The sequence below is a fragment of the Rhincodon typus genome, chromosome 34, assembly GCF_021869965.1.
Source record: "Rhincodon typus isolate 14 chromosome 34, sRhiTyp1.1, whole genome shotgun sequence".
Classification (NCBI taxonomy): domain Eukaryota; kingdom Metazoa; phylum Chordata; class Chondrichthyes; order Orectolobiformes; family Rhincodontidae; genus Rhincodon; species Rhincodon typus.
The window spans coordinates 11,040,746-11,056,995 of record NC_063365.1 but is presented as its reverse complement, the minus strand read 5'-3'; the positions used below and the strand labels follow the sequence as shown (position 1 = coordinate 11,056,995).

Sequence of the window (16,250 nt, the reverse complement as noted above, 5' to 3'; positions counted from 1 at the left end):
ATCAGATCGGCCTTCTCGAGGGTGAACCCACAGAAAGCAACTGGCCCTGATGGACTCCCCAGCTGTGTACTCAGATCCTGCACAGACCCAACCGGCAGGAGTGTTCGCAGACAGTTTTAACCTCTCTTTACTCCAATGCTTCAAGAAGGCCACTATCATCCCAGTGCCAAAGAAAAATCAGGCCGTGTGCCTTTGTGACTGCTACCTGGGAGCTCTGTCATCAGTCATTATGAAGTGCTTTGAGAGGTTAGCAATGGCATACATCAACTCCAGCCTCCCAGACTGCCCTGATCCACAACAATTCACCTACCATTTCAATAGGTCCACCGCAGTCACCACACCCCCGGGCCCACACTCATCCCTGGAAAATCTGGCTAACAAGGACACCTATGTCAGACTCCTATTTATTGATTTGAGCTCTGCCTTCAACATTATAATTCCAATAAAGCTCATCTCCAAACTCCGAGACCCACGACTCTGCTCCTACCTCTGCAACTGGATCCTCAACTTCCTGGCCTGCACGCTGCAATCAGTAAGGATAGGCACCGACACCTCTTCCACCATAATTCTCAACTCCGGTACGCCGCAAAGCTGTGTACTCAGCCCCTTACTATACTCCTTATACACTCACAATTGTGTGACCAAATTCAGCTCCAACTCCACTTACACGCGTGCTGATGACACCACTGCAGTGGGTCAGATTTCAAACAGCAATGAGACAAGTACAGAAAGGAGATAGATAGCTTAGTGGCGTGGTGTAAAGACAACACTCTCTCTCTCTCTCAATGTCAGCAAAATGAAGGAGCTGTTCATCGACTTCAGGAAGCACAGTGGAGGACACGCTCCTGTCTGCATCAATGGTGCTGAGGTGGAGATGGTCAAGAGCTTCAAGTTCCTCGGAGTAAATATCACCAATGATATATCCTGGGCCATCCACGTTGATGCTACAGTCAAGAAAGCATACCAACGCCTCCACGTTCTCAGAAGGTTAAGGAAATTCAGCGTGTTCACAAGCACCGTTGCCAATTTTTATAGAAATAACCGGATGCAACACGGCTCGATATGATAACTGCTCTGCCCAAGACCACAAGAAATTACAGAGAGTTGTGAACACAGCCCAGTCCATCACAAAAAAAGTCTTCCTTCCATTGGCTCTGTCTACACTTCCCACTGCCTCAGGAAAACAGCCAACATAATCAAAGACCCCTTCTACCAGGTTATACTTTCTTCCATCAGGCAGAAGATACAAAAGTTTGAAAACATGTACCAACTCATTCAAGAACAGTTTCTTCCCCACTGTTACCAGACTTATGAATGGACCTCTCATATATTAGAATTGATCATTCTCTGTGTAGCTTCTGTGTAGCTGTAACACTGTAGTCTGTTCTATTACTCTAATGTACAGAGGTAAGGTATGATTTGCCTGGATAGCACTCAAAACAATACTTTTCACTGTATCTCGGTACATGTGACAATAATAAATCAAATCAAATCAAATCAAAGATGCAGGTATGACATTTCCCCTGGTTGGGGAGTCTAGAACAAGGGGGCAGAATTTAAAAATGAGTGGGATGGCACTTAGGTCTGAGATGAGGAAAATCTTTTTACTCAGAAAGTTCTGAATATTTGGAATTCTTGACCACAGAGGACTGTGGAGGTTCAGTCTTTCAGTATGATTAAGGTAGACTTTGATAGATTTCTCATTACCATGATGTTACAGGGTTTTGGGGATGGGGTGCGTAAAAGGCATTGAAGTATTTGAGCAGCCCTGATTGTGTTGAATGGTGGGGGTGGCTTGATGGGCTGAATGGCCTACTCCTATTCCTATGTTAACTACAGCAAACATTTTACTAACCAGCACCTATGGGACTAAGATTGTGCTGGGTGATCAAGAGGTCCCAATAATCAATGTGAAAACACACACTATGTGATAGGAATGTAATGTAGGGTGTATACACATCACTGTCATACTTTGTTTACAGCATAAATCACTTACATAATAATGCAACTTTGCCTTAAATAAAACTTACTAGCAGAGAGCCTTCTCACTCACACCGTCAACTGATTACTCGGAGATTGTGATAATACAGTAAATGTCTGCTATTTCAGGTGTATAATTTTACCGGTTTATTGAGAGTGGCAGTTCGTTAGGTGCCGGTTAAAACAAAGTTTGCTGTATTTAGTTTTAATTACCTACTCAATATATTGCATAAACATTTGAACTAACGGGTGTTACACAGTATGTTGATATCTTCATTTGTGGCGTTGACTATAATGCACTCTCGACTTTGTTTATGAGTCAGGGCATTGTGCAACCGCAAATCATACCGACATGGTCTTATACATTCACAGGAAGGAGGGCTCAACAAAGGGAACTCTCCAAAGCACTGTCCGCAAGTGAAAAGATTGTCAACATTGCAATGACATTTACCTGTATCTTTGTGAGCACGGCTCTGGTAATCCCTGGCTCTCCACCAACCCTGGAGGCTTTGCCTTAAAAAAATACGATAAATAGTTAGGCACTGATGAGTAATGTGAAAGTCGAAGCAATGTTAAAATATTATTAAAAATAGCCACAGACAGCTTTGAGGCCATCTCTTCAACAATGAATCGTACAAATATGGTATCTTTTACATACTAAAATGTCTTAAGGTGCTTCACAAGGCACAGACACCAAGGACTTCAATACATCAAGGAAAATTTAAGTAGTACCTTGAAAAAGAGAGTTGACAAGGTTTAAGCAGGAATTATCAGAGTTCAGGGCCTTGGCAGCTGAAAGCATGGCTATCGATGGTGGAGAGATCAAAACTGGGAATGTCGGAATCAGAGCAACGTGCAGATCTTAGAGCACAGTAGGTTCGAGGAGGTCACAGAGATACAGAGAGTGACACCATAGAAGGATCAGAGATCAAGGTGGGAATTTTATCATTGAGATGTTGCTGGAGCTAATGTTCTTCTTAATTTGTTCATGGGAATTCGCTATTACTGGCTGGGCCAGCATTTATTGTTGGTTTTGGCAACAAGTTATTGGGTTATTCCTGATTTTTATTGAATTGAAATATCATCTTTTTTTTCAGTCACTTTGGGATGTACATGGGGCCAACATTTATTGCCCATCCCTTGTTGGTCTTGAGAAGATGGTGGTCAGGTGTCTCTTGAACTGCTTCAGTCCACATGCTGTAGGTATACCCACAATGCCATCAGGAATAACATTTCAGGATTTCAACCCAGTGATACTGAAGGAACGGTGATATATTTCCAAGTCAGGATGGTGAGTAGCTTGGAGGGGAACTTTCAGGTTGTGGCGTTCCTATTTGTCTATGTAACAGTGAGGAACGAACGCATGTCTTCAGACCATCAACTTGGGGGGTTCTGGATTACTAGCCCAGTGCTATCACCACAGTACCACTGCCATCAGTGAACAGAGTGGCGGAGGGTGAACAGGACATTGTGCAAGTCAGAACATCTCCACCAGAGTTCTGAACGAGCTCAACTCTAATTCTCCATAATGAGTGGAGGCCATCAGGAGAGTGCTGGAAATGTTAGATTTAATTGTGAAAAAGGCAGGGACTGGATTAGGCAAAGCTACAGAGGTGGAAATGGGTGGAATGAGTTTGTGGTTAGGATTAGGGAGGCTAGCGAGCTACAGTGTGTGGCCTGGTGCTTTCCTGGAGAGGATTTAAAAAAATCTTTGTTCAGACAGTTCAGACTCTTGAATAACATCTGATAGCTAGTTAGGCAGCAGTATTGAATAGTCTGGGGACAAAGTCTTATTCAGTGATCAGGGAAAGGTGCACTGGAAAGTCACTCCTAACGGAAGCCTTAAGCAGATGGCTTACCAGGGGGGTAGTATAGTCATCCTGGGACATACACACTTATTTTTAACAGGGACTTTCAGTGTGGCATGTGTAAATGATGCTGCCCACTTTAACTGTTGAGGATAATGTTTCACATAAGGAAGCACCAAGGAACAAGACAGAGATAAAACCTTCAGTATTACTGGGTCAAAATCCTAGGACTCCCTTCAAATGGCATTGTGGGTCTACCTACAACAAATGGATTTTAGCGGTTCAAGACAGCAGTTCACTGCCCTCTTCTCAAGGGCAACTAGAGATTGGCAATAATTGCTGGCTGAGCCAGCAACACCCACATCCCATTACGGAAAGAACTATCCAATATTATTCTGAAGTGAAAGATGAAATGGTTAACCTTCAACATGAGACCATCCATGCTGCATTTCTGAGATGAACTGTGGAAATTTAGCATGAGTTAGGGATAGAAGCACGGTAACGGAAGTTTAATCAAAGATAGATTCACAATATTGTCACTCCAATTCTGTAAACCAAAATTTTTACGAATGCAGCTCCCACCAGCAGAGTGTGGGTCTACTTTAGGCAGTGTGATCCTCAGTCTTTAACCCATACCATTCTGGAACTAGCATCTTAATGCCCTCACTTTGCCCAGGATCACTTATCCCTTTGTTTTCTTCATTTTTAGTTCTTAAAATTAACTTAGCAGTTCAAAAAAAGTTAAGAACAGGCCTACAGCTTTGCAACTAGCACTGCAGTCAACATTAATTTATGCAGAGACTCATGCTAAATTTCCACAGTTCATCTCAGAAATGCAGCATGGATGGTCTCACGTTGAAGGCTAACCATTTCATCTTTCATTTCAGAGTCTATGTACGAAGTTTGGAAAAATACCACACCTTTCTTTAAATACATCCTTCGCATGGCATTAATGAGAGATGACTTGCCAACATTTGGTACACCAATTACCATCAAGCAATATTCCAAGTTCTGCAGAGAAACAAGATAAATGACAATATTTTGCATCACCCAGTGTCCTAAATGACCTAGAGTGCCATCATTCTAAACAATCGTGCTTGTAAATATTGTATCAGTGTAACTTAAACTCACTACAGTCAGTACAGAAATCCAAAACAGTGGTGAAAGCTGGAATTTCAAAGTATTTGATCAAACATGAGAAAAAGTGGCGGCAGAAAAGAAGCATATTGCCAGGACCCCGGGAATGATATCAGACTGTGGCGACTGTAGGAGCGGAGAGGGTGAAGTCTACGGACAGAAAAAGATGAACTTTTGAAGCTGTTTCAGTTTTAGTAATATCAATTTAACGTTAATGTATTCAACATTTTACCATTTATACATTTTATTCAGTAATTTATTCTGTAATCCAAGATGGTACTGGAATGTGGCGACATTATACACTTTTCATTGTACCCAGGTACAAGTGGCAATATTAAATCTAAATTTGTTCTCTCTCAGTGTACCAACCCTCTTAATATCACATCTGGCCTCATTCTCATCCTCCCTGAAAATTTCACTGTCACTGACCTGACTGGTAAATTTTTCCAACAACTTCTCACTCACAAGAACGGTTATAAAATGATGCCCTGTTTTCCTATTTTAATATGAACTCATCTTAGAATTTCACTGCTGAATAGCAGTACGTACAGATACTTATTGATTTACAAGTAATAGAGGGGACCAGTACAGTAAAGAGTGAGTTTGATCACGATCCAAAGAAAGTTGATGTATTTGAACATTTCAAGTTTTGGTTGTGACAAGGCAATGTTGAATGGGGGAATGGAATACATTTCCTTTGTAAATGATTATAAATTGAATTCCATAGACGATTTGTTTACAGGTTCTGCCTCAAATGATGTATTTTATAAGCCTGGTCAATGTTTTCTTTAATATTGTGTATTTGTGTATGGCAATTTTATCAATGTCTGTTATCCTTAAATGGTTTTGTATGGCAATGAATATATGGTTCACTGAACAAGACTCGCATTATATCTTCTAGCCTCTGTGCAGCTTAGCATGAACGTCATCTCCTCTCAATAATTTGGTGCCTCCCATGTTCCCGAACATATGCAAATACTGTTCTCTGTAACATCTGTGATGCAGAATCATGTTTACATTCTTTCAGAAAGAATCAGGTAACACAAAAATTTGCATGCAGCGAGAGCTGGTATTTCTGACATTAAGACACTGCATACATATTCTAAACAGTAGCAACTTGAGCTGCTTACCTCCGTTCTGTGAAACCGGTCACTTTTCTGAATGAGTTCTGTAACAGCAGGAACAATCTGCCAAAAAGCAGCAAGTAATGAGTAAGGTAAAAACTTAGGGAGTTAATGCATTTTCAGGGAAGTATTTTTAATTCTGATAATTCAATACTCTTCCTGATGCTTAACATCAAAAAGAAATTTCAAATGTGGCTCACCAAAACATACTCTGGTATATGCATTGTAATTTGGGCTATGTATTCCTGTAGTAGACTCTGGTTTTATTTGGCCATAATGATTTAACAGTTCAAATGCTATCATTTTGCACAGTCCCAGTGACTATAAAGCAAGAATCAAGGAAGCACTGGTTTACTATCTGGGACAGATGCAAAACTGCTATGATCACCAAATCTTTATTTTTCAGTATTTTCAATTACGGACTGAAATGGGAAAATAACCCCTTTAAAATCAAGGATTATTGAAGGATTTATACAATTTTTAAAAGCATAAAAGCAGGTAACTCATTGTAAGTACTGTTTACACAGTTGCTTGTTCAAGTAGTAGTGGAAAACCAGTCCGTATATGAATGGAGCTTTGGTTGGCAACAAGAAGCTGATTGGTTGATGGGCTAGTGATCAATTTTCAATGATAAACACTTTCTGCCTATCAATTGCTATGTGATTGGCTCCCAGGTAGCAGAACAGCTTGGGGGCATGAATGTTTTGGCAGAAACAGTCAGACCTTTGGAGGAGGAATTGTTTATGCCCTGAGGTAAGAATCATCTGTCAAGCCTAAAGATAAATACTAAACTAAAACCAAGAACTACAGAGACTGAAAATTTGAAACAGAAGTTGTTGGAGAAACACAGCAGGTCTGGCAGCAGCTGTGCAGAGAAAGCAGAGTCAATGATTCGGCTCCAATGACCTTTCATCAGAACCCTGACGTGTTTTTAAGAAGGGTCATGGGACCCAAAAAGTTGACACTGCTTTGTTTCCACAGATGCTGTCAGACCTGCTGAGTTTCTCTCACACACAGACACAGATACACACACACACACACACAGCTCTAAGCTGTGCCTCTTAAACACTTGTGTAGGAACCTGCCACCCTGTATCTTCTACAAGTACATGGAGAAAGGAGACTGAGGAGCACAATCTCTCACAAGCCATAAGGCCAACTTATTAGCTTTTCCAACGAGAAATCTCACCAGCAAAGATTCGGAGATGATTAGAATGTTATACATACATATCAGGAAATATCTATGGACAGGGTTCTGCTTTTCCCCACAAGAAAACAGTGCAAACAATCATCCCATTTCATTTTATTTGTCTGACCTTCTCTAAAGCCAGGAAGCTCTAATAAAACAAAGTTAGATTTCTTTATTGAATAAACCAATTCAACTTCTGATCCACTACGAAACTTAAGGTTAATTTGGGATCTGTAGCTGAAAGCTGATGTGCAGCTCAGGCATGCAAACAGGCCACAAGGATGTCATTCACAAAATTTTAGCCATAACAACTGATATTTTCCACTTTATTGGTTGCTACCATATTTACAATGGGGTAGGATGGCCTGTTTCTCCCAGTCCTGACAATGGCCAACATGGTGGAGATGAACAGGATTCTTCATGGCCTCAAGAGGTTCATCAGAAGGGGAGGGAGGAAAACCCATGTCCAGTGTTGCTGCAGAGGTCAAAGTTCAAGAAGGTAATCATTGCTGAATGAATGCCCATCATTCCGTGATTATTGTCACTTTAAGTCAGAAAATTGTTATGGTGTGCAGGGAAGCCATTCAGCCCATTGTGCCTGCACTGGCTCTTCAAATGAGTATTATTAGTTAGTGCCAATCTTCTGTTTTCTCCCCAAACCCTTACATGCTATTTGTATACAAATAATCATTTGATGCAGTCTTGAATGCCTTAATTGAATCAGCCTCCCACACATTTTCGGGCAGTGCATTCCATACCCTAATGAGTCGTTGTGTGAGAAAGCTTTATCCTCACCTCACGTTCTTTTGTCCATCACTCTGAATGCACCCATATTGGGATGGATATCCATAACGGCCGCCATTAACTCCAGGGCAGATGTGACTGATCATCAGAGTGCTCACAGAAAGGCCCACTGGCAAGTTCTCTATCCTGCCCACTCTTTCAAACAAATTAAATTGCAACTTAAGAACTTACTTTCTTCACATTTACATCTCTTTCCCGTAGGCAGTCCGTGAAGAGAACATTTTGGATTCTTTGTTGTTCCAATTGTCTCATGATTCTCTAAATAATAAACACAGAATGATCTCCATGAGGTAAGACCTTTAATTTGTCTTAAAGAAGGTTCTTAAAATGATTTGTTACATGGCTAATGTGCGGTCAGATTTATATCTGGCTTTAATCAAGTGCTAAATTCTATTCTCCAACTCTCTATTCAATGCTTTTCAAAACAAAAACCCCTCAAAAATATTGTTTGCTTCTGCTGTTGTGTTGTTCTGGGGAAGTGACTACCTTTCGATACTATTCCGTTGGCTATAAAACACTTTGGGACATTTGGAGGACATGAGGCTGCTATATAAATGCAAGACACATTGCCTTTATTTACATTCTTTCAGAAAGAAGGATTTCCCTCCTATATGTCACAATTGATTCTAGAACTCACAAGAAAATGTTTTATAATTCTTGCACAACATGAGGACAGCAAATATTTGTATGGCTCGTCATCCAAAATATTCAAGATGTTGTTAGTCTCCAATTGAATTGTTCATGTGGCTCTACACGATAAAATAATGACAACGCTAACTCTATTTTCAAAATATGTGTGAATTTCCGCATTATATTAATGGTAGAATCTTGCTTTTAGTAAATAACTGCAGATTATGAGCCCAGGGGATTAGATAAATATTACGTTAATAATACGGACACCCTTGCAGTATTCTATATTTAACTTGTGGCCCACATCCAATTGCTTAATTATTTTTTAAATTTTCATTCATGGATGAGGGCATTTATTGCCCATCACTACTTGCCCAGAGAGCAGTTAAGAGCCAACTACATTGTTGTGGGTCTGGAATCACATGTAGGCCAGACCAGGTAAGGATGGCAGTTTCCTTCCCTGAAGGACACTAATGAACCAGATGGGTTTTCCCCGACAATTGACAATGGGTTCATGGTCATCATTAGATCTTAATTTAGATTTTTAAAGAAATGGAATTCAAATTCCACCATCTAGCATTGGATGATTTGAACCCAGGTCCTCAGAACATTACTTGTGTCTCTAGATTAACAGTCCAGTGATAATATCACGAGGCAATCGCCAATTAGATGTAGTAACTGCAGCAAGGTGGCAGGGTCAGGGTACTGCATCATAGAGTGACACTGTTTCGATTGACACATACATGTGGCAAATTTTCAACCACTGTAGGTCAACATCAAACCATCAGAACCACTCCACTGAGATACCGAGTGAAAATCAGGGGTCAGTCACCACAAGTTTTTCTTACGTTTTGTCCCAAGTAGAAATACAAGTTGCCATCTTAGAAGTGGGGAAACAGCATGCAGCTACAGCTCAGCTTATTACAATACGGACCTGTTTATTTGTTAAATCAGCCAAATCCATTTTGTTTAGTACCAGTAGATGGGGTCTGACGCCCAGGGCCTCCTCAAACATGGGGTTACGTCCAGTCAAAGGAATGTAATGTTGACGGTCAAGGAATTTTGCATATAGAAAGGCGATTTAAACCCACAGATGAACTGAAATGATTAAAATCACAACTCTGCTGAGTTATTTGCAGACACCAAATTATTTAACAACATGATAATCAGCTGGATAATCAGCTCCTCTTTGTTTAGATTGGTTGAGGGCATTCTCTGGCAATATTGGAATATCCCAGTCATTGGTTTCTAACAGGCAGTGGGAAATGTTCCAAATGAGTTTCTCACATAGACTAGGAAGTATTTCAGTTTCGGTTTGTCTGTTCAGAAAAGCTCATGGTAGACCTCAAGGCATTTCTTCAAACAGTATTAATTGACACTAAATAAATGATGATCTTGCAGTAGACATCTCAGCCTTAAACTGTGCTGGTTCCAATTTTCTAGCAGAGTTTCTCTCACATGAGGTCACTATTACATTACAGCATTCCTCGGAGGCTATTTGCACATTCCTTAAATCCTGTGTCTACAGGAAGGACTGAGCTTCAATCTATGACTTACATTGAGTAAACAGATCTCAGCCATGTTTGCGGTAGGGCTATGCCAATGACTAAAGAGCCTGCTGACATTATCAAACCTTGGGAAGATCACAAATGGAGTATTGTGTGCAGTTTTAGTCTCACTAACTAAGAAAGGATATACTTACCATACCCCTCTATGCAAGTGCAACAAAAATTTTACGAAGCTGATTACCTTAGATGGCAGGATTATCGTACAAGAACAAGTTGGTTTGACTAGGCCTGTATTCACTAGAGTTTAGAAGAATGAGGGGGTCTGATTGAAGTGTATAAAGTTCTAACAGAGCAAGACAGACTAAATTAAGGAGGATATTTCCTTTTGGTTGGGGAATCTAGAAACAGAGGTCACTGTTTTGGGCCATTTGAGACTAGGATGAGGAAACATTTCTTCACTCGGAAGCTGGTCAACCTGTAGAATTCCCTGCCACAGAAAGCTGTGGAGGTCGGGTCACTGGGTATATTCAAGGCAGAGACTGATACATTGTGACTTATAAAAGGCATCAGGGGTATGATCAAAAAGTGGGAATGTGGCACTGAGATACAGAATCAGCCCTGATTGTACTGAAAGGTGGAGCAGGCTCAAAGAGCCAAATGGCTAACTCGTGCTCTTATATTCTGTCTTTCTTCCATATCTGCCTCATGGGCGACATACAGGAAAGCACCTGTGGGACTGCACTGGATAAAGAACTATCACCCACATGAGGAATGGGCTGGGAAAGTATTAGAAAAAGGCAATAACAAAGAGATCTGTGCAAGCAAGATTGTATGAGCGAGGCTGAATCAAGAGCACTTTCAACATTGCTCCAGGTCATAAGGAATTAAAGCCTTGGTCATCCAATTGAGCACATTAATACGCTGTAATAAGGACATGCTGCACTTTGGATTAAGCCTGAACAATTGGATAATAAAGGGAAAGAAGACTTTCTTCTCAATAACACACTGTCTAGAGAAGATTAGAGTCAGAGTCATACAGCATGGAAACAGACCCTTCAATCCAACCAGTCCATGCTGGCCATTATCCCTAACTAAACTAGTCCCAGCTGCCTGCGCTTGGCCCTTATCCCTCCAAACATTTCTTGTTCACGTACTTATCCAATGACTATTGTGGGCCTGATGCAACTACTACGATAGGGATGGACAATGCTATGGAAGGACTTGAAAATGAGGATGACAATTTTAAAATTGAGGTACTGCTCCAGTGGGAGTGTACCTCAGTGAGTAGTGGGTGATAGGTGAATAGGACTTGGCGCGGTTGAGGACACAGGCAGCGGAGTTTTCAATAACGATACATTTACAAAGGGCAGATATCAGGTGATCCAATAAGCTCTGGAATAATAAAATTTAAAAATAACAAAGGCATGGATGAAAGATTCAGCAGTAAACAAACTGAGGTAGAGGTGGAGTCAGTCAATATTACTGAGGTGGAAATAGCAGTCTAAGTGATGATTGGATGTGGTAGGAAACATCTTGGGATCTTGATACCCAGGTTTCATACTTTCTGATCTTGTCTTAGACAACCGTCAGGAAGGATGAGCTGGTGGCAATCGAACAGAGTTTGTGGCAGGATCTGAAGGCAATGGCTTTGGTCTTCCCCATATTTAGATGGAAGAGATTTCCACTCAGCCCGTACTCAATGTTGAACAGGCAGTGTGCCAACTTAGAAATGAAGTTGAGAGAAGTAGTGTGGAGGTAGAGCTGGGTGTTGATATGGTGTATGTGGAATATGATGCTATTTTTGGCTGATGTCACCTTGAGGAAGCATGTACATAAGAAACAGGAGGGCGTCAAGAATAAAATCTTGGGGAGGGATCTGCAGGAACAGAATCTATTGGGGGTAATTTTCTAGCTACAACTAAATAGGCAAAAAGTGAACCAGGCAGAAGCAGCCCCACCCAACTGGACAATGTTGGAACATCCCGTGGTTAACCTTGTCAAAGCCTGCAATAGGTTCAGAGGGGATAGTTTACCACTCTGACAGTCACATAGAATGGCATTTATAACTTTGATAAGTGCCATTCCAGCATTCTGGAAGTGCAAAAACCTGATTAGTGAGCATCAAACGTGGAGCTGCAGGAAAGACAAACATGGATTTAGGGCACACTGGTTTGCTCAAGGACTTTAAAAAGAAGATTCTGTTTTATTCATTCACAGAATGTGGGCATCGCTGGTTGGGTCAGCATTTATTGCCCATTCCTATTGCCCAGAGGGCAGTTAAGAGTCAACCACATTGCTGTGGGTATGGAGTCACACGTAGGCCAGACCAGGTAAGGATGGCAGTTTCCCTCCCTAAACAGCAATAATGAACCAGATGCAACTTTGTTCAGAGGGATTTAGTGTGTGTTTTCATATGACAGATGTGAAGGAGAGTGAGAACAGCACCTGAGGAGACAGAACCCTTCACAATACGAACACCAACTTGTACTTAAAGATTAGTTCTGAAGAGGAGGCATATTTGCCTCGATACATTATCTATTTCTTTCTCCAAAGACGCTGTCAGACCTGAGTTTCTTTAGCACTTTTTTTTATTACTTATATTAAATGTTGTTCTAATCTCAGCTAGCAATGGGGGCCAGGAAAACACTGTGGGTGGTAAGTGGCTTAGTGGAAATAAGGATGAGGAGGTGGGTTTCATGGCCACAGTGAGCTCAGAGAGCTCATGATGGGAGACAGGAGAGACACAAGTGGAAAATGACAGTCTGAGATAAAAGAGAGATAAATCCTGAAGGATGTTAGACCTCGTGCGCTAGGCGGTGAAAGAGAAGTGACAGAGGCAGTTGAATGAAAGATTCAGTCATAGTGACAAAGAAGTTCATGATCTCCTTGCACTTGTTATGTGGGGGTGGGGAATGGAGGAGAGGGAAAAGACAAGGGAGAGAGCTTTAAAATGCCAATTTGCAACAGACACAATAATCTGGTGGTTAAGATTGCATCTCAGGATGACTACACACCAGGATTGAAGGAAACCCCACTAAATTTTCCGTCAAATTCTAATTTTACTGCAGGGCTATTCATATGTTAAACAAACTGGGCCTGACAGAGTTTGAACATGAAGCAAGTACATTTTTAATAATTAATGCATTCTCTATATATTAAAGTATCATATTAGTGCACTGCCCTTTTTAATTGCAAGCACCTAATTTTCCAAATGTTTTAAGTACAGACTGAGACTTGGGGGTAAACTGCTGGAAACAAAAAGTCATAAAGGATATCCTGGCATCGTGAACTTCAACAATGCAATCCACTTTTTTCAGACTGGCTTGCATCTTTTTAAGTCCTGGATTGAGACACAACAGAAACAGGCTCTAGGTTATGGACTGCAGTTTTGAAAAGTAAAAACAATTTACCTGGATCCCCATTCTTGGCAAAATCAACTTAAATGTGCACCTAAACACAGTAACATAGTCAAGATAAAATTTCTGTTAGCATGCGAGCAGAGTCTGACCAGACTTATTCTGATTTTTTTTGCTGTAACTTTGGCAGAGGAGCCATAGAAAGCCATAATGGGGAAAGGGGTAAAATACAAGAGGTGGGCCACCTTAGCTGTTCTCAACCACCTCCTGCACAGAAGCTAGTCAGAGTGACATTTTCCAAAGTAAACAAGGCAATCCTTTAAGCCAAGGCAAGTTATAAAGTACACATTCAAGAAAATAATATCGTTAATAGATTTTATGGTTTCAACTTTAAAGGCTTTATGGGATCAATAAAATGTTGCAATAAGCAATTCAAGCAACATTGTCTTGAAGATCTGAAGTGTAACCTGGCCTTAGCTGATGAAAGAAAACTTTCTCTGTTAATCCGGCCAAGGTCCATGTGCAATGTGTTTGGCAGCCTTGACCCAGACCCAGTGGGTCAAGTCTATAATACAGAAGTCCCCACAACTGGGCACAAGCCAACAACTCAGTGGCCGTAAGAACAGCAGGTACAGATAATGGAGGCATTCACACTGTGTTGTATTGCGACATAATGAGGCAGGGTAGAAGTAACTTTATTTTCCACTGGTCTCAGAAAAGTGCAATGATAGGCCAAGTCACACTAATTTATGGAATCTATGTGGTCCATATTTTTCAATTTTAAAACGTGCATTCTTTAGAAACTAATGTACCACATCTACTCATTCATCACAGGTGCAGTGTTCAGGATCCCTCGTAACAAGCTGGCTTCTTCCGTTCTAGTTCCCAAAGCCACAACCTCCCATAACTTGAAGATCAACAGCTACTGAAGCTTGGGAACACAATCACCTCTGAGTTTCCCTCCCACACCATCTTGGACAATATATTGTCGTTTGTTTGTTATCACTGGATCAAAACCCTGGAACATAGTACTCAGTGACACGTGATAAGTCATTTGGCCTTTCAAACTTGTGCAGCCATTCAATAAGGTCGTGGAATACCTACTTGACAGCATTCTGGCTACACCTTCACCACTGCAGCAGTTTAAGAAGGCAACTCACTACCATCCCCTTCTTGATGACAATTGAGACTAAACTATAAAAGTCAGAGACACCACATCCTAAGAATGATGATTAAAAGCTTTACGGGCACTGTTTCACATCAGGTATTGAGGCAATTCTGTGTCATCAAACAACAAAAACATTGTCCTAACTTCAAAAGGAAGGTGCTTGAATGATGGCACCGATACAAAAATAATGTTGAAACAAAAATTCAAGCAAGTTATGGTTAGCTTTATAGTCAACAAGGCTATAGTTGAGACTTACTTAAATACAGTCATGCCTCTCACATTACAATTGGTCATGCAAGAAAATGAGATACATCAAGACTGTGGCAATGAAAGGAGCTAAGCAATAAAACTAAGATGATGAGAAAATAAGAGCGACACAAGAAAGGTGAAGAATGATACATTATTTTCAGGCCAAGTGGTAAAGTTGCTCAAAATTCAGCAGGTTAGAATGGGGAAAATTAACAGCTAAAAGGTCAAAATTAATAAGCAACTGTGTTTTGTGATATAACTGCCTCAAAATAAAGATAAAGATAAAGTAACCTCATACGTTTGCAAATGATGTCTAATTACTTTCCTTTGCATTACTAATAGTTAATAGTACACCATGACTGCCTCAATCTTGTTGCTAAACAGTCAAGATCCAAGGGATCATCCATGCAGCGTTCAAAGTTGTAATGGAAAGTGTGAAATGGAAAGTGTGAAATGGACATTGCTACGACTAAAGTCAAGTGTAATCTCAGGAACACCTTAACCCAAGAGCACCCGTTTTCAAGTAGGCTTGTGGATGTAAGGTTCTCATCATCCTGTTTTTTGGACTTTCGTCATGCATTATCAGATTTTGTCATTTTACTGTATGTGTGAACTGACTTTTTCTTCATTCAGGGGGTGTGTGTGTCACTGGATAGGCCAGTGTTTATTCTGCATTCCTAATTGTCTTGGAGAAGATGGTGGTGAGCTTCCTTCTTGAACCACTGTAGTCCTTGAGGTGTAGCAGCAACACTCTCAGTGGCATCAGAGAGGAAGTTTCAGGATTTTTACCCTACATGGCGATATAGTTCCAAGTCAGGATGGCAGGCAGCTTAGAAAGAAACTTGCATGTGAGGGTAATGCCCTTGAATGACAAGGGACAACATTTAGATTCTCTCTTGTTGGAGGTGGTCATTGCCTGCACTTGTGTTCTGAGTTGTACTGTTTAATTATTTTAGACAGATAGTCTTGTCTTTGTAAGATAGGGTATTCCTCAGGGTACATCAATATATTGAGACAGTTTGAGATTTTATTACACAGCTCTGTAGCAGGTGGGAGTTGAAGCTGAACCTCCTGGTATAGGGATAGGGACACTACCACTGCACCACAAGAGGGCACTTTGAGGCAGTTTGAAGAGGATTGATCTTTACCGACGCCTATGTTTCACCGACCATGACCCTCACTGACCCCAATATTCACCGACCATGACCCTCACTGACCCCAATATTCACCGACCCTGGCCCTCACTGACCCCAATATTCACCGACCCTGGCCCTCACCAATTCCAATATTCACCGACC

At 41.0% G+C, this 16,250-nt stretch overlaps 1 protein-coding gene across 2 annotated transcripts in view; it reads right to left on the bottom strand.

The window, feature by feature from the left end:
- mtg1 (mitochondrial ribosome-associated GTPase 1) overlaps nt 1-16,250 on the bottom strand; it is a 29,377-nt gene that overhangs the window by 12,627 nt on the left and 500 nt on the right. For both annotated transcript variants that reach the window (XM_048616403.1, XM_048616404.1), the window contains exons 2-7: nt 13,455-13,519; nt 9,606-9,710; nt 8,213-8,299; nt 6,056-6,112; nt 4,709-4,799; nt 2,432-2,493 (exon numbers count right to left, since the gene is read on the bottom strand). In XM_048616403.1, coding sequence (XP_048472360.1) covers nt 2,432-2,493; nt 4,709-4,799; nt 6,056-6,112; nt 8,213-8,299; nt 9,606-9,710; nt 13,455-13,519 — 467 coding nt within the window. The remainder of the gene's footprint in view (nt 1-2,431; nt 2,494-4,708; nt 4,800-6,055; nt 6,113-8,212; nt 8,300-9,605; nt 9,711-13,454; nt 13,520-16,250) is intronic.